This window comes from Oncorhynchus mykiss, chromosome 8, assembly GCF_057628025.1.
Source record: "Oncorhynchus mykiss isolate SJ-2025 chromosome 8, ASM5762802v1, whole genome shotgun sequence".
Taxonomy (NCBI): Eukaryota; Metazoa; Chordata; class Actinopteri; order Salmoniformes; family Salmonidae; genus Oncorhynchus; species Oncorhynchus mykiss.
This window is the reverse complement of record NC_143029.1, coordinates 83,338,094-83,360,770: the sequence shown is the minus strand read 5'-3', so window position 1 is coordinate 83,360,770 and position 22,677 is coordinate 83,338,094. Positions and strand designations below refer to the sequence as shown.

General features: G+C 39.9%; 1 protein-coding gene across 1 annotated transcript in view; it reads left to right on the top strand.

Moving 5' to 3' along the window:
• Nucleotides 1-260: 260 nt before the first annotated feature.
• The window catches only part of LOC110531011 (zinc finger E-box-binding homeobox 1), a 128,352-nt gene continuing 105,935 nt past the window's right edge, over nt 261-22,677 (top strand). Inside the window, 1 exon segment of the mRNA XM_036986887.2 lies at nt 261-509. Within this exon segment, the coding sequence (XP_036842782.2) occupies nt 452-509 (58 nt within the window). The 5' untranslated portion in view covers nt 261-451.

The window sequence follows — 22,677 nt, the reverse complement described above, 5'->3', positions numbered from 1 at the left end:
AGCCTACGTGTGCAGCAGCAACAGTCCGGCTTTTAAGAGGTTAATGCTCTGTCACGTGAACGGTTGCCTGTCGCTTGAAGGAGCTTCTCCTTTCCAAATGTGAACTTCATAATAGTAGCAGGCAGCCTAGTAATGGACTGTCTATTACCTGTCAAAATGTTACCTGTTATCAAAACAACTTCCCATATCTATTTGACCATGCATCCTATATGTTCGGCAACAGGCGCAAACACGCTAGTGTCCGGCGTAATCAAAAGGTCGGGATGGACTCACGTGTTGCCAGTAGGGGGAATGACAACGCGCTGAGGTGATAACGGTGGAGAAGGTGATGTCGTAAAGCAGAGTGTCGTAAACCAGGTGCAGCTCAGGGAGGGAGGTAGAGTGGAGAGAGGAGGGGGTACGGGAGGGGGGCTGACTCGCTCGGGCAGCATTCAGACACAGCGAAAGGATCATGGCGGATGGCCCCAGGTGTAAGCGCAGAAAACAGGCGAACCCGAGGAGGAATAACGGTAAGTCAAACTCCGTAAAACCAACGGGACACGATTCAGTGAGACGGACTACGTACTTTTGTGTTCATTTAACTCTGTTCGTTGACTTTGGGACTTTTCTGAACAACGTTTTAGGGACTTCAAGTGCTGGAAAGTAGTAAGTAGCCTATATTCCAGTGTGCTTGTGTACCGTTATACCTGTCTCGCTTCTCTCTCCGCCTAGTGGTGCGTTGCTCGAGCGTACCGTTATACTCGCCTCTCATCCCGTGGACTGGAGGTTAACTTTTCTCCTTGTTTTTCCAATACACAAGCTGCAATGTGTTATATTTGTTCAGATAAATCATGACGTTTGCTACCTTTTTTGCTCAACAAAAACTTCTCGGCTAAACAGGCTAGCTTGCTAACGTGCTGCCCCCAGCCATGCAGTTCAGTTAAGCTGAGCCACCTGATATTTTGTGCTGAAAAATAACGAGTAGATAACGATAATAGCTAATAGTTGGTCTTGTTTTACTACCGGGTAGCAGAGTTATTTGAGTGTGATGGAATATTCAGCAATGTGCATTTGTAGAGTCACTGATTGCATGTCATTCTCGACTTGCATTATATTATTATCTAAAATAAATAGCTACATATTTTATTCGGGATTGTGTTGAGTTGTTTTGGATAACAACCCCTCCGGTTAGCTGCCCGCAACACTTTTTTTAATGCATTGTTTGTCGCGTGGTTTGCTTAAAGGTAAGAGTTGTGTTGTACAAATTGTTGTTTTATTTAACCACTTTGTCAACTTAGATTTTAATATGTTACACTCAGGCATCTCGTGGCATGCTTTTTTTTTAGGGTAGCATAACAGTGTTTTGGGCCATGGTAGGGGATATGTTACAGTCCTCAGAATAGAGCTTGTTGAATAACTTGTGATGATTTTCATTTGTGGAAGATAAGCTGATTTGTGGAAGATAGTAGTTTACCTGTTATGCTGCATGAAATAAATGGTCGTCATACAGTTGTCCTATGTGTGTGAGCAACTGCTGCAGTCTCTGAAAGGAACCTAGCTATGCAGCAGCAACAGCGCCAGCTGCCTTGACACTCTGTTTTAGCTCCAACTTTACATGCGACAGCAAGGACATTTTTTTATTTTATTTTATTTGGTTGTGAAGAATGTAGTTCAATTGCGCTACAGGAACATAAAGAGGATAATGATTCTCAGTTTGCTAAATACACAAAACACCTATAGAAAATACACAACATTATAGCTACAATAACCCAGAACAGCTATTTATATTTCCGATGTAGCCTAATCAATCACTTGTTTTATGAAGTTTGTCTGCAGATTATTGTAACTTGGATTTGACTTTAAATTTTATCAGAAAAGAGTAGCTTCCTCTCATTGGATAACCTATTACCTGTGTTCTACCTGTGTTCTACCTATCTTCCTCACTTTCACTCAACCTACCAGCCAATAAAATCTTATTTTAGGTAAATACCGTTATATGAGTGGTGAGATGAGGGGCTGGAAACGGAAAGCACCTTTTTATGTGGCCGCTGACGACACAAGCTGTGACACACAGAGTTGAGCGCCGTGCGCAGGCAGGAGCCGTGAACATGTACACCTGAACAGGGAAAACGGGGCTCGCAAATGTCCTCCTATAAAAACATACCTGTGGTGCTTATCTATACAGTATTATTTACACAGATTGCGGGGACGTGTTTGTTTATTTTAAACCTATATTTATTCTAGAGCAGACGCGGAAAAAGACTCCAAAACGCTGCAGCAAATGGCAACTTGTGCAGGTAGAAAAAAAATGGTTTGGTTTATAGTTTACCCGTGCATGGATGTGTCAGCGTCAGAAGCTTGTTTCTCAATGTTCGTTGGTTTTGCTCTCGCTGGATTTGACCAATGTGTTCGTGTTTGATTATGATGTATTTTGTTCCGTTATTTTTCTTTTTGTCGGAACGAGTGATGTTTAGTGTCCTCTGGTGTAGCCTACCGCCCTGTGTGTGTCACGGTGCGGGCAGGCAAGAAATAATAGGTTGTGCCGGAAAATGAAAGTGATGCATAAGGTGGTTGCGAATGCGAATGACTCCGCTATTTTCAGCAGGCGAATAAGTAGCAATAGGCTCTGTGAAACAGGCAGCACCAGCTAAATGTTTTCCATCTGTTGTTTTCAATTATATTGTTATGCAATTTCCGAGTGGGTCGATAGAATGGAATGGCGGTGTGTACCGTTACTGCAGTGAAGGCGGGGCTGCTGCTTTTTAGGTTATGAGACGGGACAGGTATGCAAGGTGATGCAACACCTATGAAGGTGCCTCGATTTATATACTTCGGTCGATATTATTGTTTTAATGTACATCCGGCATATTCAATTAATTTGATCACGTATTGTTTATGATGGCAAGGTGTATGATTTAGTGTTATTTCTAACAGGCACAGATCCGCTTCTCTCTGAATAACGGTACACATCAAGATGGCAAAGGTGCTTTCGCTCATTTCCCTTATTTTCACCTCCGCCCTCAGGTTTGTTTCCAGATCTTGCTCATTCATTGCATTTTATTTTAGCCTAAACCTTATGTTTAACTCCCCTTTGTCAATTTGTTTGTAATTCTATAATTTTGTTATTGTAAAAAAAAAAAGCATGTAAAAAAAAACCCCACATGAACTCGCTTTTAATCATAATCTGCGTTACATCTGAAATAATGAATTACATATTTGACTGTTGTGATAGGTTTACATTATTGATGAGTAATAACGGAAAGAACGGTGTTATTTCATGAAGCACTCCCTCCCAGTAGCAAATCAAAAGATGCTAGAGCAGGCAGGGGTGTCACGTGGTGTCTCTCCTCCCTACATGGGGTGATGTTTTCACCTTGATGCTGTTTCTTCTCGGGTCCTTGACGCTGCTATTTCCATCTTGTAGCCAATTATGGTATCATAGCCTACTTCAGATTTTTGGATGTTTTTACAAGTTAATAAGTGTGTGTGTGCATTTGTGTGTGTGAGTGTGTGAGCAAGACCTCCTGCCGAGTGACAGTTGAGAGGAATCAAGGGTGCTCACAGTGCCCTGCCTTGACAGATGAAGGTCTGGGTTACGCCCCAAATGGCACCCTATCCCCTGTGTAGTGCACTACTTTTGACCGGGGCACCCATAGGGCTCTGGTCTAAAGTCAAATAAAATAAAGCTTTATTAAGACAGCACATTTCAGAAATGGAATGTAACACAATGTGCTGCACAGGGAGAAAACAAATAAAAACAATGAAAATAAAAATGGAAATATTTACCAGACAACAGATATAAGAGGATAAAAAACAAAATAATTACAATGCAAACTGAACGTGTGTCCTGGCCTGGTTAGGCAGGTGTTGGTCATCCATCAACCTCCTCCCCTCTGTCTCTCTCTGTCTCTCTCTGTCTCTCTGTCTCTCTCTCTCCCCCTCTCTGTCTTTCTCTCTCTCAATTCAATTTAAGGGCTTTATTGGCATAGAAAACATATGTTAACATTGCCAAAGCAAGTAAAGTAGATAATAAACAAAAGTGAAATAAACAATAAAAATGAACAGTAAACATTACACTCACAGAAGTTCCAAAAGAATAAAGACATTTCAAATGTCATATTATGTATATATACAGTGTTGTAACAATGTGTAAATAGTTAAAGTAAAAACAGGGGAAAAATAAATGACCATAAATATAGGTTGTATTTACAATGGTGTTTGTTCTTCACTGGTTGACCTTTTCTTGTGGCAACAGGTCACAAATCTTGCTGCTGTGATGGCACACTGTGGTATTTCACCCAGTAGATATGGGAGTTTATCAAAATTGGATTTGTTTTCAAATTCTTTGTGCGTCTGTTTAATCTGAGGGAAATATGTGTCTCTAATATGGTCACACATTTGGCAGTAGGTTAGGAAGTGCAGCTCAGTTTCCACCTAATTTGGTGGGCAGTGTGCACATAGGTTGTCTTCTCTTGAGAGCCAGGTCTGCCTACGGCGGCCTTTCTCAATTGCAAGGCAATGCTCACTGAATCTGTACATAGTCAAAGCTTTCCTTAATTTTGGGTCAGTCACAGTGGTCAGGTATTCTGCCACTGTGTTTCGAGCCAAATAGAATTCTAGTTTGCTCAGTTTTTTTGTTGATTCTTTCCAATGTATCAAGTAATTATCTTTTTGTTTTCTCTTGATCTCTCTCTCTCTCTCTCCCCCCTCTCTCTCAATTCAATTCAAAGGGCTATATTGGCATGGGAAGGATATGTTTACATTGCTAAAGCAAGTGAAATAGATAATATTTCCTCTCTCACTCTCTCTGCAGAGGCTGTAATTTAACACTGCGATTTGGGAGTATAGGAATGTGTGCTCGTATTAACATACCTCACAGTATAAACACAGCCCGTAGCTGCTTGGGATTTCAGTCATACTCACTACCATGTCCCAAATGGCACCCTATTCCCTATATAGTGCCCTACTATACTACCCCATAAGGCTCTGGTCAAAAGTAGTGCACCATATAGGGAATAGGGATCCATTTGGGACTGTTTGACCTGATTAAAGATGAGCCAAATCCATGGTTGAAGTGAGCGAAGTCAGACCCTCAAAGGCATGGTTGTTACCGTGTCTGATAGGGAGTGGTGGAGATGATATTCATTATTTAACAGTATATTTTGAATATTAAATGAAAGCCGTTCTACTGTGACTTTGATGTGCCTACTGGCTAAACGGTTCTAGTAGATTTAGGACGACAGGTAACCGAAAGGTTGCTGGTGTGCCGATGTGCCCTTGAGCAAGGCACTTAAAACGATTTGCTCCTTCCTGTAAGTCGCTCTGAATAAGAGCGTCTGCTACATGACGTACATTTCCGGAAGGTTCTAATTCACATGTTCAGTAGCAGTGGACACAGCAGCCCTGACTGTGTTGATTGACCTGTGACCACAGTGTCACATAAAATGTCACTTTCCCCTCATTCTCAGAGGCTTCTTCTAAGAGCCCGAGGCACTGTGTCCATGTCCCTTTAATGAAAGGGTCCTGAGGAGTGACAAAGGGCTCAGGATGTCCTTTGGCATGTCTAGATAGTATACAGCTTTTGTCAAATTATCCTTAGCCGAAATCTGTTACATGAATTGTCCTAACCTGCTACATTAATTGTCCTAACCTGCTACATTAATTCTCCTAACCTGCTACATGAATTGTCCTAACCTGCTACATGAATTGTCCTAACCTGCTACATGAATTGTCCTAACCTGCTACATTAATTCTCCTAACCTGCTACATTAATTCTCCTAACCTGCTACATTAATTGTCCTAACCTGCTACATTAATTATCTTAACCTGCTGCGTAATTTCTCCTAAACCTGCACCAGAAAGTCAAATTTGACAAAAGCTGTATCTATCCATTCTAGACAAAACCGATGTCTTTGACCTGAACTCCATCTCTCCCCTTTTATGGAAGAGGGGGAGGTGCATCGAGACTGGGGGGAGGGGCTGCTGTGACTAATGTGTGTGTGTGTGCGTGTGTGTGTGTGTGTGTGTGTGTGTGTGTGTGTGTGTGTGTGTGTGTGTGTGTGTGTGCGTGTGTGTGTGTGTGTGCGTGTGTGTGTGTGTGTGTGTATGTGTGTGTGTGTGTGTGCGTGTGTGTTTAGAAAGGTGGAAACGTCTCTTTTCCTCTGGGCTTTGCATAACAACATGGCCTCCTCTTGTTCAGATTTAATTCATGTGATGCTGCCTGCAAGGCTAAAGCACATGGTCCCTGTAAGGGAATACCCCCCTGATTTGGACAAAAACAAATGGCGGTATATTGGCATTGGACAAACCATATACACGATGGTCAATACCACCCAATTTGGCGTTGATTCATGCAAAGTATATTGCAAATGCCATATGGCAATTGCCAATTGTAACACTTCAAAATTCCAATAGGGGGCGTGTGCGTTCCACCGGGGCATTTCATATTGCAAATGGCACCCAAGTCAACATCCAAAAGCCAAATTTTGAAAAATGACATTTTTTAAAAAAAACTTAAAAACCCTTAAAAAAGTGCTTTCTGGACCTTTTTTCGAAATTCTTTCGAGTTTTTTGTCAATTACACATGTGTAAGTACTGTATGAGTATACTTTTGTCATCATATATATTTTTTTTTTAAGTACATGCGCATAAGGCATATGTTTTGTCCATTTGCAATATGATTTCATAGGAAGTCAAAAGTCAAAAGTCAAAAATGTCAAAATTTGGTAAAAAACTTCACACATCCTTAAAAAAGTGCTTTCTGGACCTTTTTTCAAAATTCTTTCGATTTTTGTGTCAATTACACATGTATAAGAACTTTATCAACATACTTTAGTCATACTTTATTATCATATATATATATATTTTTTTACTTGTGCATAAGGCATATGTTTTCTCCATTTGGAATATGATTTCATAGGAAGTCAAAAGTCAAAAGTCAAAAATGTCAAAATTTGGTAAAAAACTTCATACATCCTTAAAAAAGTGCTTTCTTGACCTTTTTTCAAAATTCTTTCGATTTTTGTGTCAATAACACATGTATAAGAACTTTATCAACATACTTTAGTCATGCTTTATTATCATATTTTTTTTACTTGTGCATAAGGCATATGTTTTCTCCATTTGCAATATGATGTCATAGGAAGTCAAAAGTCAAAGTCAAAAGTAACGATTTTCCTCCGTGCAACTGATGATCTAAAATGTGCAACAAAACATTTTTGATTTTTTTTGTTTATGTTTCCTTACTTTTTCAAAGTCACTGTGCATTTGCAATATGTTTTAATGGGCAGGTACCATCACGAATTTGTCATGCTCAAAATTCAAACTTTACTTTGCTCAAACTATACCTTGGTCAACTTGTATTACATATTTCTTTTTGTTTTACTTGTGCATAAGGCATATGTTTTCTCCATTTGCAATATGATGTCATAGGAAGTCAAAAGTCAAAGTCAAAAGTAAATATTTTCCTCCGTGCACCTGGTGATCTGAAATGTGCACCTGGTGACCTGAAATGTGCACCTGGTGATCTAAAATATGCAACTGGTAACCCAAAAAAAAAATTTTGGGATGTTTTTTTGTTTATGTTTCCTTACTTTTTCAAAGTCACTGTGCATTTGCAATATGTTTTAATGGGCAGGTACCATCACGAATTTGTCATGCTCAAAATTCAAGCTTGTGATCTAAAATATGCAGCTGGTTACCCAACATTTTTTGGGATGTTTTTTTGTTTATGTTTCCTTACTTTTTCAAAGTCACTGTGTATTTGCAATATGTTTTAATGGGCAGGTACCATCACGAATTTGTTTATCGAATTTGTTTATGTTTCCTTACTTTTTCAAAGTCACTGTGCATTTGCAATATGTTTTAATGGGCAGGTACCATCACGAATTTGTCATGCTCAAAATTCAAGCTTGTGATCTAAAATATGCAGCTGGTTACCCAACATTTTTTGGGATGTTTTTTTGTTTATGTTTCCTTACTTTTTCAAAGTCACTGTGTATTTGCAATATGTTTTAATGGGCAGGTACCATCACGAATTTGTTTATCGAATTTGTTTATGTTTCCTTACTTTTTCAAAGTCACTGTGCATTTGCAATATGTTTCAATGGGCAGGTACCATCACGAATTTGTCATGCTCAAAATTTTTTAGATGTATTTTTTTTTGTTTCTTACTTTTTCAAAGTCACTGTGCATTTGGAATATGTTTTAATGGGCAGGTACCATCACGAATTTGTTTATCGAATTTGTTTATGTTTCCTTACTTTTTCAAAGTCACTGTGCATTTGCAATATGTTTCAATGGGCAGTTACCATCACGAATTTGTCATGCTCAAAATTTTTTAGATGTATTTTTTTTTGTTTCCTTACTTTTTCAAAGTCACTGTGCATTTGGAATATGTTTTAATGGGCAGGTACCATCACGAATTTGTTTATCGAATTTGTTTATGTTTCCTTACTTTTTCAAAGTCACTGTGCATTTGCAATATGTTTCAATGGGCAGGTACCATCACGAATTTGTCATGCTCAAAAAATTTTAGATGTATTTTTTTTTGTTTCTTACTTTTTCAAAGTCACTGTGCATTTGGAATATGTTTTAATGGGCAGGTACCATCACGAATTTGTTCATCGAATTTGTTTATGTTTCCTTACTTTTTCAAAGTCACTGTGCATTTGCAATATGTTTCAATGGGCAGGTACCATCACGAATTTGTCATGCTCAAAAAATTTTAGATGTATTTTTTTTTGTTTCTTACTTTTTCAAAGTCACTGTGCATTTGGAATATGTTTTAATGGGCAGGTACCATCACGAATTTGTTTATCGAATTTGTTTATGTTTCCTTACTTTTTCAAAGTCACTGTGCATTTGCAATATGTTTCAATGGGCAGGTACCATCACGAATTTGTCATGCTCAAAAAATTTTAGATGTATTTTTTTTTGTTTCTTACTTTTTCAAAGTCACTGTGCATTTGGAATATGTTTTAATGGGCAGGTACCATCACGAATTTGTTCATCGAATTTGTTTATGTTTCCTTACTTTTTCAAAGTCACTGTGCATTTGCAATATGTTTCAATGGGCAGGTACCATCACGAATTTGTCATGCTCAAAAAATTTTAGATGTATTTTTTTTTGTTTCTTACTTTTTCAAAGTCACTGTGCATTTGGAATATGTTTTAATGGGCAGGTACCATCACGAATTTGTTTATCGAATTTGTTTATGTTTCCTTACTTTTTCAAAGTCACTGTGCATTTGCAATATGTTTCAATGGGCAGGTACCATCACGAATTTGTCATGCTCAAAAAATTTTAGATGTATTTTTTTTTGTTTCTTACTTTTTCAAAGTCACTGTGCATTTGGAATATGTTTTAATGGGCAGGTACCATCACGAATTTGTTCATCGAATTTGTTTATGTTTCCTTACTTTTTCAAAGTCACTGTGCATTTGCAATATGTTTCAATGGGCAGGTACCATCACGAATTTGTCATGCTCAAAAAATTTTAGATGTATTTTTTTTTGTTTCTTACTTTTTCAAAGTCACTGTGCATTTGGAATATGTTTTAATGGGCAGGTACCATCACGAATTTGTTTATCGAATTTGTTTATGTTTCCTTACTTTTTCAAAGTCACTGTGCATTTGCAATATGTTTCAATGGGCAGGTACCATCACGAATTTGTCATGCTCAAAAAATTTTAGATGTATTTTTTTTTGTTTCTTACTTTTTCAAAGTCACTGTGCATTTGGAATATGTTTTAATGGGCAGGTACCATCACGAATTTGTTTATCGAATTTGTTTATGTTTCCTTACTTTTTCAAAGTCACTGTGCATTTGCAATATGTTTCAATGGGCAGGTACCATCACGAATTTGTCATGCTCAAAATTTTTTAGATGTATTTTTTTTTGTTTCTTACTTTTTCAAAGTCACTGTGCATTTGGAATATGTTTTAATGGGCAGGTACCATCACGAATTTGTTTATCGAATTTGTTTATGTTTCCTTACTTTTTCAAAGTCACTGTGCATTTGCAATATGTTTCAATGGGCAGGTACCATCACGAATTTGTCATGCTCAAAAAATTTTAGATGTATTTTTTTTTGTTTCTTACTTTTTCAAAGTCACTGTGCATTTGGAATATGTTTTAATGGGCAGGTACCATCACGAATTTGTTCATCGAATTTGTTTATGTTTCCTTACTTTTTCAAAGTCACTGTGCATTTGCAATATGTTTCAATGGGCAGGTACCATCACGAATTTGTCATGCTCAAAAAATTTTAGATGTATTTTTTTTTGTTTCTTACTTTTTCAAAGTCACTGTGCATTTGGAATATGTTTTAATGGGCAGGTACCATCACGAATTTGTTTATCGAATTTGTTTATGTTTCCTTACTTTTTCAAAGTCACTGTGCATTTGCAATATGTTTCAATGGGCAGGTACCATCACGAATTTGTCATGCTCAAAATTTTTTAGATGTATTTTTTTTTGTTTCTTACTTTTTCAAAGTCACTGTGCATTTGGAATATGTTTTAATGGGCAGGTACCATCACGAATTTGTTTATCGAATTTGTTTATGTTTCCTTACTTTTTCAAAGTCACTGTGCATTTGCAATATGTTTCAATGGGCAGGTACCATCACGAATTTGTCATGCTCAAAAAATTTTAGATGTATTTTTTTTTGTTTCTTACTTTTTCAAAGTCACTGTGCATTTGGAATATGTTTTAATGGGCAGGTACCATCACGAATTTGTTCATCGAATTTGTTTATGTTTCCTTACTTTTTCAAAGTCACTGTGCATTTGCAATATGTTTCAATGGGCAGGTACCATCACGAATTTGTCATGCTCAAAAAATTTTAGATGTATTTTTTTTTGTTTCTTACTTTTTCAAAGTCACTGTGCATTTGGAATATGTTTTAATGGGCAGGTACCATCACGAATTTGTTCATCGAATTTGTTTATGTTTCCTTACTTTTTCAAAGTCACTGTGCATTTGCAATATGTTTCAATGGGCAGGTACCATCACGAATTTGTCATGCTCAAAAAATTTTAGATGTATTTTTTTTTGTTTCTTACTTTTTCAAAGTCACTGTGCATTTGGAATATGTTTTAATGGGCAGGTACCATCACGAATTTGTTTATCGAATTTGTTTATGTTTCCTTACTTTTTCAAAGTCACTGTGCATTTGCAATATGTTTCAATGGGCAGGTACCATCACGAATTTGTCATGCTCAAAAAATTTTAGATGTATTTTTTTTTGTTTCTTACTTTTTCAAAGTCACTGTGCATTTGGAATATGTTTTAATGGGCAGGTACCATCACGAATTTGTTCATCGAATTTGTTTATGTTTCCTTACTTTTTCAAAGTCACTGTGCATTTGCAATATGTTTCAATGGGCAGGTACCATCACGAATTTGTTTATCGAATTTGTTTATGTTTCCTTACTTTTTCAAAGTCACTGTGCATTTGGAATATGTTTTAATGGGCAGGTACCATCACGAATTTGTTTATCGAATTTGTTTATGTTTCCTTACTTTTTCAAAGTCACTGTGCATTTGCAATATGTTTCAATGGGCAGGTACCATCACGAATTTGTCATGCTCAAAAAATTTTAGATGTATTTTTTTTTGTTTCTTACTTTTTCAAAGTCACTGTGCATTTGGAATATGTTTTAATGGGCAGGTACCATCACGAATTTGTTCATCGAATTTGTTTATGTTTCCTTACTTTTTCAAAGTCACTGTGCATTTGCAATATGTTTCAATGGGCAGGTACCATCACGAATTTGTTTATCGAATTTGTTTATGTTTCCTTACTTTTTCAAAGTCACTGTGCATTTGGAATATGTTTTAATGGGCAGGTACCATCACGAATTTGTTTATCGAATTTGTTTATGTTTCCTTACTTTTTCAAAGTCACTGTGCATTTGCAATATGTTTCAATGGGCAGGTACCATCACGAATTTGTCATGCTCAAAAAATTTTAGATGTATTTTTTTTTGTTTCTTACTTTTTCAAAGTCACTGTGCATTTGGAATATGTTTTAATGGGCAGGTACCATCACGAATTTGTTCATCGAATTTGTTTATGTTTCCTTACTTTTTCAAAGTCACTGTGCATTTGCAATATGTTTCAATGGGCAGGTACCATCACGAATTTGTTTATCGAATTTGTTTATGTTTCCTTACTTTTTCAAAGTCACTGTGCATTTGGAATATGTTTTAATGGGCAGGTACCATCACGAATTTGTTTATCGAATTTGTTTATGTTTCCTTACTTTTTCAAAGTCACTGTGCATTTGCAATATGTTTCAATGGGCAGGTACCATCACGAATTTGTCATGCTCAAAACATTTTAGATGTATTTTTTTTTGTTTCTTACTTTTTCAAAGTCACTGTGCATTTGGAATATGTTTTAATGGGCAGGTACCATCACGAATTTGTTCATCGAATTTGTTTATGTTTCCTTACTTTTTCAAAGTCACTGTGCATTTGCAATATGTTTTAATGGGCAGGTACCATCACGAATTTGTTTATCGAATTTGTTTATGTTTCCTTACTTTTTCAAAGTCACTGTGCATTTGCAATATGTTTTAATGGGCAGGTACCATCACGAATTTGTTTATCGAATTTGTTTATGTTTCCTTACTTTTTCAAAGTCACTGTGCATTTGCAATATGTTTCAATGGGCAGTTACCATCACGAATTTGTCATGCTCAAAATTTTTTAGATGTATTTTTTTTTGTTTCTTACTTTTTCAAAGTCACTGTGCATTTGGAATATGTTTTAATGGGCAGGTACCATCACGAATTTGTCATGCTCAAAAAATTTTAGATGTATTTTTTTTTGTTTCTTACTTTTTCAAAGTCACTGTGCATTTGCAATATGTTTTAATGGGCAGGTACCATCACGAATTTGTCATGCTATAAAAATCCTGCAGGAATGTGAAATTGACTGGCCCGATGAACTCGGGATGGCTTTGCAGTGATTCTGGGTCATCTCAATCGCTCGTTTGGGTTGATTTCAGAATGTCGCTTTTGGTGATGTTTTTTCACTATAGAATCATATTGCAAATGTACAAGAGTCAAGTGGACAAGAGTCCATCAGTCAATTAGATATCATTCTGACCACCAAACTGATACAAACTGACACCAAACCCACTTTTTCCAACTCGTTTAGTAGCCAACTATTACATACTTCAGAGCTGGCCCAAAATTCACAACGCCTTCGGTACAAACCATAAAAAAACCATAAAACACGTAGTTACGTTCTAGCTGCGGGTCCATTTCTTATGTTATGTGTTGGCCTAGCTGAGGCGACCCCGAATCCCAAGTTTCGGCTCGATAGGTCATTTGGTGTCCGAGAAAAACCCTAATTGGTGCTGAAAATCCACTATTTTCCATGACTTGCTACGGGGTCCTTGAATGAGCTATCGGACAAAAACGTTGGGGTCTGTCTATATGGGCCGAGACGTTCGCAATGCACCTAGTCTTGCGACTCTGGGACATTTCTAAATGTCGTCATTTTCGTGATGCAAAAATGAATTGAAGTTATTTCAAATGTACGAGGCTGTTTCTCGGTCCGAGAACCGTCTAGAGCCACGTAACTCGCCACGCACCATGGCCCGGAGGTCTAGAACAGGTTTCTAAAGTTTCGGAACTCTAGGTCCGACCGTTCTTTTTTAGCTCCAACAAAGCTAACTATTGCGGCCACTGTCTGTCTCTACGCACCCCAATACGTCCCTCCATCCAAGTTGTGTTTTAGTGCAATTTTTTTTTCCTTAGATTTTTTTTGGGAAAAATGACTGATTTACAGTTCATGGGGGTTGCCTAATCACATATATGAAGTTTTGGACAGATCTGACTTTTTTAACCCTTCGAAACAGCCCCTGAGACACTAATTATGGCACTTCCGGTTGGCACAGGAAGCTATAAATCACCACATGTCTTGATTGACATGGCCACTTACAGAATCCTGAGTTTTAAGTCCTTACGTTAAGAATTGACTGATCTACACAGGGTTGAATGCACCATGTCTATCAAACTGCAGGCAGTGTATGGGTAAACACTTTTAGGGTGATTTGAACCACTTCCGGTTGGTCCAGGAAGCTTAGAATCAACACAGGTAGACCTCATAGTGGCCTGATGGACTGGTACCGAAGACAGGTTCATACGGCATTCATAACCCACATAGGCCTCAGGTTGAATTTTGTGGTGCAGGCTATGTATTCCTATGGGGAGAGATGACACTGTAATCTGTGAGATCAAAAAACACTGTTTTACTGTTAAGGGTTAATGCCACACGGTCAAGGTTAGGCTTGTTCAGATCGGGAGGACCTTATGAACATTCCTATGGTGGAATTTTTCTTCTCACCCTAACGGTTCTCTCACTGTCACTCAAAAGCAAATGACATTGTGGGGCAGGCTTCATTTTGGGCCTAATATTCTAATGGTTGCTGCGCCTAGACCGAGCGAGCTACGGTCAAGCGGGATAGCTCGTTGAACTCAGCACAGTCTGGAGACTATGGTGATGCCATTTTTTGTGTTGATTTCAGAATGCCATTTTGGTGATGGTCCCTCTCTGTTTAAACATATTGCAAATGTACAAAAGTCAACTAGCAAGTCAGTGTCCATCAGTCAATTAGATGTCATTATGACACCAAACCCACTGTTTCCTACTCATTTAGATGCCAACTATCATATATGTCAGAGCAGTCCCATAATTCACAGCGCCTCTAGTTTAAAACATAATAAAAAGGTAAAACACATAGTTACGTTCTAGCTGCGGGTCCAGTTCGGACATTATGTGAAGTCCTATGTGAGGCGACCCCGAATCCCGAGTTTCGGCTCGATAGGTCATTTGGTGTCCGAGAAAAACCCTAATTGGTGCTGAAAATCCACTTATTTCCATGCCTTGCTACGGGGTCCTTGAACGAGCTATCGGACAGAAACTTTGGGGTCCGTCTCTATGGGCCGAGCCGGTTTCAACGCACCTAGCCTTGCGTCTCTGAGGCTTTTCTAAACGTCGTCATTTTCGTGATGCAAAAATGAATTGAAGTTATTGCGAATGTACGAGGCTGTTTCTCGGTCCGAGAACCATCTAGAGCCACGTAACTCGTCACGCACCATGGCCCGGAGGTCTAGAACAGGTTTCTAAAGTTTCGGAACTCTAGGTCCGACCGTTATTTTTTAGCTCGAACAAAGCTAACTATTGCGGCCACTGTCTGTCTCTACGCACCCCAATACGTCCCTCCATCCAAGTTGTGTTTTAGTGCAATTTTTTTTTCCTTTGATTTTTTTTGGGAAAAATGACTGATTTACAGTTCATGGGGGTTGCCTAATCACATATATGAAGTTTTGGACAGATCTGAATTTTTTAACCCTTCGAAACAGCCCCTGAGACACCAATTATGGCACTTCCGGTTGGCACAGGAAGCTATAAGTCACCACATATCCTCATTGGGGTATGCTGTTACAGAATCCTGAGTTTTAAGTCCTTACGTTTAGAATTGACTGATCTACACAGGGTTGAATGCACTATGTCTATCAAACTGCATGCAGTGTATGGGTAAACACTTTTAGGGTGATTTGAACCACTTCCGGTTGGTCCAGGAAGCTTAGAATCGACACAGGTAGACCTCATAGTGGCCTGATGGACTGGTACCGAAGACAGGTTCATACGGCATTCATAACCCACATAGGCCTCAGGTTGAAATTAGGGGTGCAGGCAATGTATTCCTATGGGGAGAGATGACACTGTAATCTGTGAGATCAAAAAACACTGTTTTACTGTGAAGGGTTAATGCCACACGGTCAAGGTTAGGCTTGTTGAGATCGGGAGGACCTTAGGAACATTCATGTGGTGGAATTTTTCTTCTCACCCTAACGGTTCTCTCACTGTCACTCAAAAGCAAATGACATTGTGGGGCAGGCTTCATTTTGGGCCTACTATTCTAATGGTCGGTTATTGTGTTATTTCAGAAAATCATAGAAAATCACAGAAATGTCGCAGAGCTCCGCAGCACACTTTAAAAAGATTCGTATGAACACCCTGCAACTGGATCTGTAACCGTTGAAAAAAAAAAACGCCTATTTGTGACCATCACCAATTTGTCATTGTTCCGTTTCTCTTAAATGACGATAGATAAATGGCTGGTTCTTTTTTTATTGACACCGGAGGCTCCTTGGCTTTGACCTGAAGTGGAAAAATAATTTCTCTACTTCCATTTTAAGCCTTTAATCCCAGAAAAATGGCCGTAGCTCAAAAACCGTCGAGGCCTAGACGCCATCCCGTTCGGGGCCAACTGCCCCTTGAGCCAAACCTACGCTCGCCAAGTTTCGGCTTCGAAATATTTTCAGTTTTTGAGATAAGGCCCCGTCGCGATTCGTGATGTTTTGCCAAATTGCCATATGATTCCGTATGCCATCTGGTGGGAGTGTCCGGGACGGCGGAAAAACGGTCCGAAACTTGTTTTTTTTTTTAAACGGGAACCGAAAGTCCGACAAAGTTCATTCGATGACTTCCCGGTAGGTCTGGCCCTACCGCACGGCCCGACGCCGACCGCGAATTTTACAAACGATTTCGGACGTCGGGTAAGGGACCGTACATTTGCAATATGGACTTTCTCACTGATCATACACGAAATGCCGAAATGTTCCCTTAATGTATGTAAGTCTATTGTGTTGTAATGAAATGACGTAGCCAGATAGCGCCTATCACCTCCCTGTTTGTGAGAAATGGCTTATCTATTCAGATGAAGTAGGCTATGTATTATAATGCATTTATACTTGTGTAAACCTATCCTACATCAAGTGATAGAAAATACTGAACTGCAGGGTTGTATTCATTAGAGCACACTGTAACAAAAACATTTTGCGACAGAAAATGAAAAAAAACCAAGCGATTCTTATTGGACAAGTTCAGGTAGTCGCTGCTTGTTTCGGAGAGTTGCTTCTGTTTCGTTCCTTGTGAATAGGAACCAGGTATAAAACAGAGTTATTTCTCAACCCTCTGAAAAATACCTCATCAAGGTGTAATTAAGCAACAATGCCAGGGTGGGTTTGGTATATGGCCATTATACCACAAAAGTTGCCTTATTGCTATTATAAACTAGTTACCAACGTAATTAGTGCAGTAAAAATACATGTTTTGTCATACCCGTGGTATACGATCTGATATACCTCGGCTGCCAGCCAATCAGCATTCAGGGCTTGAACCACCCAGTTTATAATGTCAGTTAGCCCACGCTATGTCCTATCATAGGTATAGGCCTTTATGATGTCAAACCGTAGGCTAATCATAACTCAGAGGCAGTCCTTACAGTTGGAGTGTATCTCGGGTTGGTACAGCTTTGCGCTTGCAATGCCAGGGTTGTGGGTTCGTTTCCCACGGGGGACCAGTTGGGGGTTCGTTTCCCACACGGGGGACCAGTTGTGGGTTCGTTTCCCACGGAGGACCAGTTGTGGGTTCGTTTCCCACGGGGGACCAATTGTGGGTTCATTTCCCACAGGGGACCAGTTGTGGGTTCGTTTCCCAGGGGGGGACCAGTTGTGGGTTCGTTTCCCACGGGGGGACCAGTTGTGGGTTCGTTTCCCACGGAGGACCAGTTGTGGGTTCGTTTCCCACAGGGGACCAATTGTGGGTTCGTTTCCCACAGGGGACCAGTTGTGGGTTCGTTTCCCACGGGGGGACCAGTTGTGGGTTCGTTTCCCACGGGGGGACCAGTTGTGGGTTCGTTTCCCACGGAGGACCAATATAAAAAAATATGAAAATGTATGTAACTGACCAACTGTAAATGACTAAATGTGAATGATTAAAGGTTAAAAAAAAAATAGTAATGATTTGAGAGAGTGTTAGACCGTTCTCTTTAAGGCTTCCAGAGTACACCATGTTATTGTTTGAGGAACTTAATTCCAGTTTTTCTTCTCTCTCACACCAGCTTGATTCAGTCACCTGAATAACATTAAGCAACAGCGTAAAGGCTAGGTGCTCTACTGGGTCTGGTGAAGGCTGATGCTTAGGTTATTGTGTGCCCAGGCTTCCGAGGGAAAGAAGGCCCAGAGAGAAAGGCCTCAATGTGTGTCCCAAATGGCACCCTATTCCCTATATAGTTCCCTACGTTTGACCAGGGACCAAGGGCAATTTTTTTTCCACCGGGGCCCATAGAGCTCTGGTCAAAAGTAGGACACTATTTAGAGAATAGGGTGCAATTTGGTACGCGACCCTAGTTACCTTTGCCGTTGACCGGCCTCCCTCCTACCTCAGCCAGTGATGTGTGTGTGAGGCAGAAGAAAGAGTCCATTCAGAGGAGTGTGACGGGGGGGGGGGACTCTCTTTCTTTCACCCTCGGCTGGTGGGAATCCCTCTCCTTATTCTCCAGCAGCTCATTTGCATATCCACCCATTCTCTTTTTTTATTGAGGCCTCGGCAAGGAATACAGAGTGAGTCACTCCACTCCAGGAATTTATGAAATCATTTGAAATCTCCCCAGCTAAGCCTTTAGTCCCACTGGGCATCTACACTATATATACAAAAGTATGTGGACGCCCCTTCAAATTAGGGGAGTTGGCTATTTCAGCCTCACCCGTTGCTGACAGGTGTATGAAAATTGAGCATATAAGGGCCTCCCGAGTGGCGCAATGGTCTAAGACACTGCATCGCAGTGCTAGAGGTGTCACTACAGACCCAGATTCGATCCCGGGCTGTATCACAACTGGCCGTGACCGTGAGTCCCAGAGGGCGGTGCACAATTGGCCCAGCGTTGTCCGGGTTAGGGGAGGGTTTGGCCGGGGGGGCTTTACTTGGCTCATTGGAGGACGCATGACTCGACCTTCGCCTCCCGAGCCTGTTGGGGAGTTGCAGTGATGACACAAGATCAAAATTGGGGAGAAAAAGGGGATACAATAATTGTAATAATAATCGTATTGAGCGCCAAAATGCAACATCTATAGACAAACATTGGCAGTAGAAGAGCTCGGTGACTTTCAACGTGGCACCATCATAGGATGCCACCTTTCCATCAAGTCAGTTTATCAAATTACTGTCCTGCTAGAGCTGCTCCGGTCAACTGTAAGAGCAACTGTCTGTCCTCAGTTACAACACTCACTACCGAGTTCCAACAAAGGGTATATAACAAAGTATTGAGATAAACTTTTGTTATTGACCAAATACTTATTTTCCACCATAATTTGCAAATAAATTCATAAAAAATCCTACAATGTGATTTTCTGGATTTTTTTTCTCATTTTGTCTGTCATAGTTGAAGTGTACCTATGATGAAAATTACAAGCCTCTCTCATATTTTTAAGTGGGAGAACTTGCACAATTGGTGGCTGACTAAATACTTTTTGGCCCCACTGTATTTTGTAGAATTCGGGCTACTGCTGGCCTGGGGTGGGTCTGGCTGATTTTCCTATCCTCCCTGGTGGTTGTCATTGAAATACTGTAGTTTCTATACCTGTGATATATTTTATAAACAGACAGGTCATTTGTCTTCACTAACATGGTTCTCTAACATTACCCCAAAGCCATAATACGGACTGCACAGCAATAAGGAGAGACTAGGTGTTTATGCTGGAGTGGGCTGGCTGTGGAGTTAACAGTACAGAGGAGCTGGGATGTAGCCTAATGAGGGATCATTAGCTAGTGCTAACAGCTGCTGTGATGGTTTTGGTGCTGCTCTCTGCTTTTCCTCTGAGTTATGTTCATGAGAAAGAAAGACATTGGGAGAGAGAGAGAGAGAGACTGAAGGAGAGAGAGGTGGGTGGGCAATGTGGTCTCAGGGAAATTCGTATTATTCTGTACGTAAATCTGTCCACACCATATATTGCGATATGTTACATTACGTTAGGTTATATTGTGAATGGAATAGTGGTCATACAAGATCATATGAATTAGAGGACGTACAGTATCATACATCTTACCCGGTCGTGAATTAGATTTTGTAACATATCCTACATCTTGGAGGACATATAGTATTGCACGTCTTTATCTGAGACCAGGTTGCTTGTTGCTGAGTAACAACAAAGGAGAATTACGAGAATAATTCACATTGGCAGTTAGGGGAACTAACGACAAAGGTTAGGTGAATTTACGTAGCGGGTTACGTGAAATGGGCTAAGTTTAGAGTAAGGGTTGGGGGAAGGGTTAGATCAAATGCTACAGTTGTTCCTGACGCTACTCGAACACACAAACTTTGGATTGCTAGACGGTCACAGATATCACCCGACCATCCTCCCCGACCAACCTCCCTACTTTTGTTTCTGTCTAAAGTCAATAGACCATTGGTAGGTATTATACGTATTGGAGGTGATCAGAAATACATTGAGTTATTTCTCTGAGACCAGGCTGGGGTGGGAGGAAGAGTCGGTGGAGGAGGAGGAGGAGGGAGAGAGAGACCTCCCAGCACGCACCTTACCTAAGCCTAGCAGTTCTTGTGCATGTCCCAAATGGCACCCCATTCTCTATATCTAAATGGCACCCTATTCTCTATATCCAAATGGCACCCTATTCTCTATATCCAAATGACAACCTATTCTCTAAATCCAAATGGCACCCTATTCTCTATATCCAAATGACAACCTATTCTCTATATCCAAATGGCACCCTATTCTCTATATCCAAATGACAACCCATTCTCTATATCCAAATGGCACCCTATTCTCTATATCCAAATGACAACCTATTCTCTATATCTAAATGGCACCCTATTGAGTATATAGTGCACTACTTTGGTACACTGTAAAAATAGAAAAACTCAAGACACCATGATTGTGTAGTGAAACCATTAGAAGTGGTTCACCTAACCTGAGATCTGGTGTTTGGAGGGTGTTTGAATGGAAACCCATTGTAAGTGTTCTGATACACAGAAGGGGTTTTAAAACAGAATACAAGTCAAATCTGAATATTTGTGTTTTTAAGAGAGTTTGGGGGGTTTCAGTGCATGTGAAAGGCAACATCAAAACACAGAAATCTATGTTTTTGGAGACTGTCTCTCAAACAATCAACTGGTTTAGAAATGAAAATGATTTATAGCATAATAATATTTTCATGATATGGAGAATATTTTTGTTGAATTCTACCTTTTTCAATGCTTAATTTAGACAGATTAGAAACAGGAGGAGACAGAGAAGGAGTGAAAGTGGGACAGACGGAGGCTGAACTTCCGACTTCTGGGGCAGTAAGATGGCACATTTCATTCAGTAAGATGGCACATTTCATTCAGTAAGATGGCACATTTCATTGGCATTTTACACACTCAACCACACTGTACTTTATAAAACTGAATGCAAGTCATTTAATTTGACAAAAAAATGTCTGAATAAATCAAATTTACTAAGTTGCTCTTTTATGAGGATAACCAAAGATAGAGATAATTGAGTGATTGTACTCATTGGAAGTCTGTTAAATCTCCTTGCACTTCCTATCATGCCACATGGTTCTGTTTTTAGAGGATTGTCGGTCATATTTAATTTTTTAAAACATTTTTTTACACTTTATGATTCTCATACACAATGTTGTATGCATGTTTAAAGAAAGACAAGTATACTTCTATAATAGCATTAAGCAGCTTGTTGTGCCATGAGGTGTAACGGTCAATGATGAACAGATATCAAAACCATGAGGCAAAATGACGTTCAATGACGAGACAACCCATTCCCACTTTTCCAACTTCTGACGATCTAGGAAAATGCAGTGTCCTGTGATGCTTGATGTAAAACCTCTAGTTACTTCTGGTGGATGGAGCACTGTGCTTACCTGCCTAAGTTGGCACATTATCAGATAAACTACATGGCCAACAGTATAGTCGAACATCTCATTCCAAAGTCATGGGTATTAATATGGAGTTGGTCCCCTCTTTTCTGCTGTAACAGCCTCCACTCTTCTGGGAAGGCTTTCCACTAGATGTTGGAACATTACTGCAGGTACTTGCTTCCATTCAGCCACAAGAACATTAGTGAGGTCGGGCACTGTTGTTGGGGCGATTAGGCCTGGCTCACTGTCGGCATTCCAATTCATCCCAAAGGTGTTCGATGGGGTTGAGGTCAGGGCTCTGTGCAGGCCAGTCAAGTTCTTCCACACCGATCTCGACAAACCATTTCTGTATGGACCTCGCTTTATGCACGGGGATATTGTCATGCTGAAACAGGAAAGGGCCTTCCCCAAACTGTTGCCACAAAGTTGGAAGAACAGAATTGTCTAGAATGTCATTGTTTGCTGTAGCGTTAAGATTTCCCTTCACTGGAACTAAGGGGCCTAACCCGAACCATGAAAAACCCCAGACCATTATTCTTCCTCCACCAAACTTTACATTTGGCACTATGCATTGGGGCAGGTAGTATTCTCCGGGCATCCACCAAACCCAGATTTATCCGTTGGACTGCCAATTGATGAAGCATGATTCATCACTCCAGAGAACACGTTTCCACTGCTCCATAGTCCAGTGGCAGCGAGCTTTACACCACTCCAGCCGACGCTTGGCATTCCACATGGTGATTTTAGGCTTGTGTGTGGCTGCTCGGCCATGGAAACCCATTTCATGAAGCTCCTGATGAACAGTTATTGTGCTGACGTTGCTTCCAGAGGCAGTTTGGAACTCGATAGTGAGTGTTGCAACCGAGTACAGATGATTTTTGCGCTCTACACGCGTCAGCACTCGGTTGTCCCGTTCTGTTAGCTTGTGTGGCCTATCACTTCGCGGCTGAGCC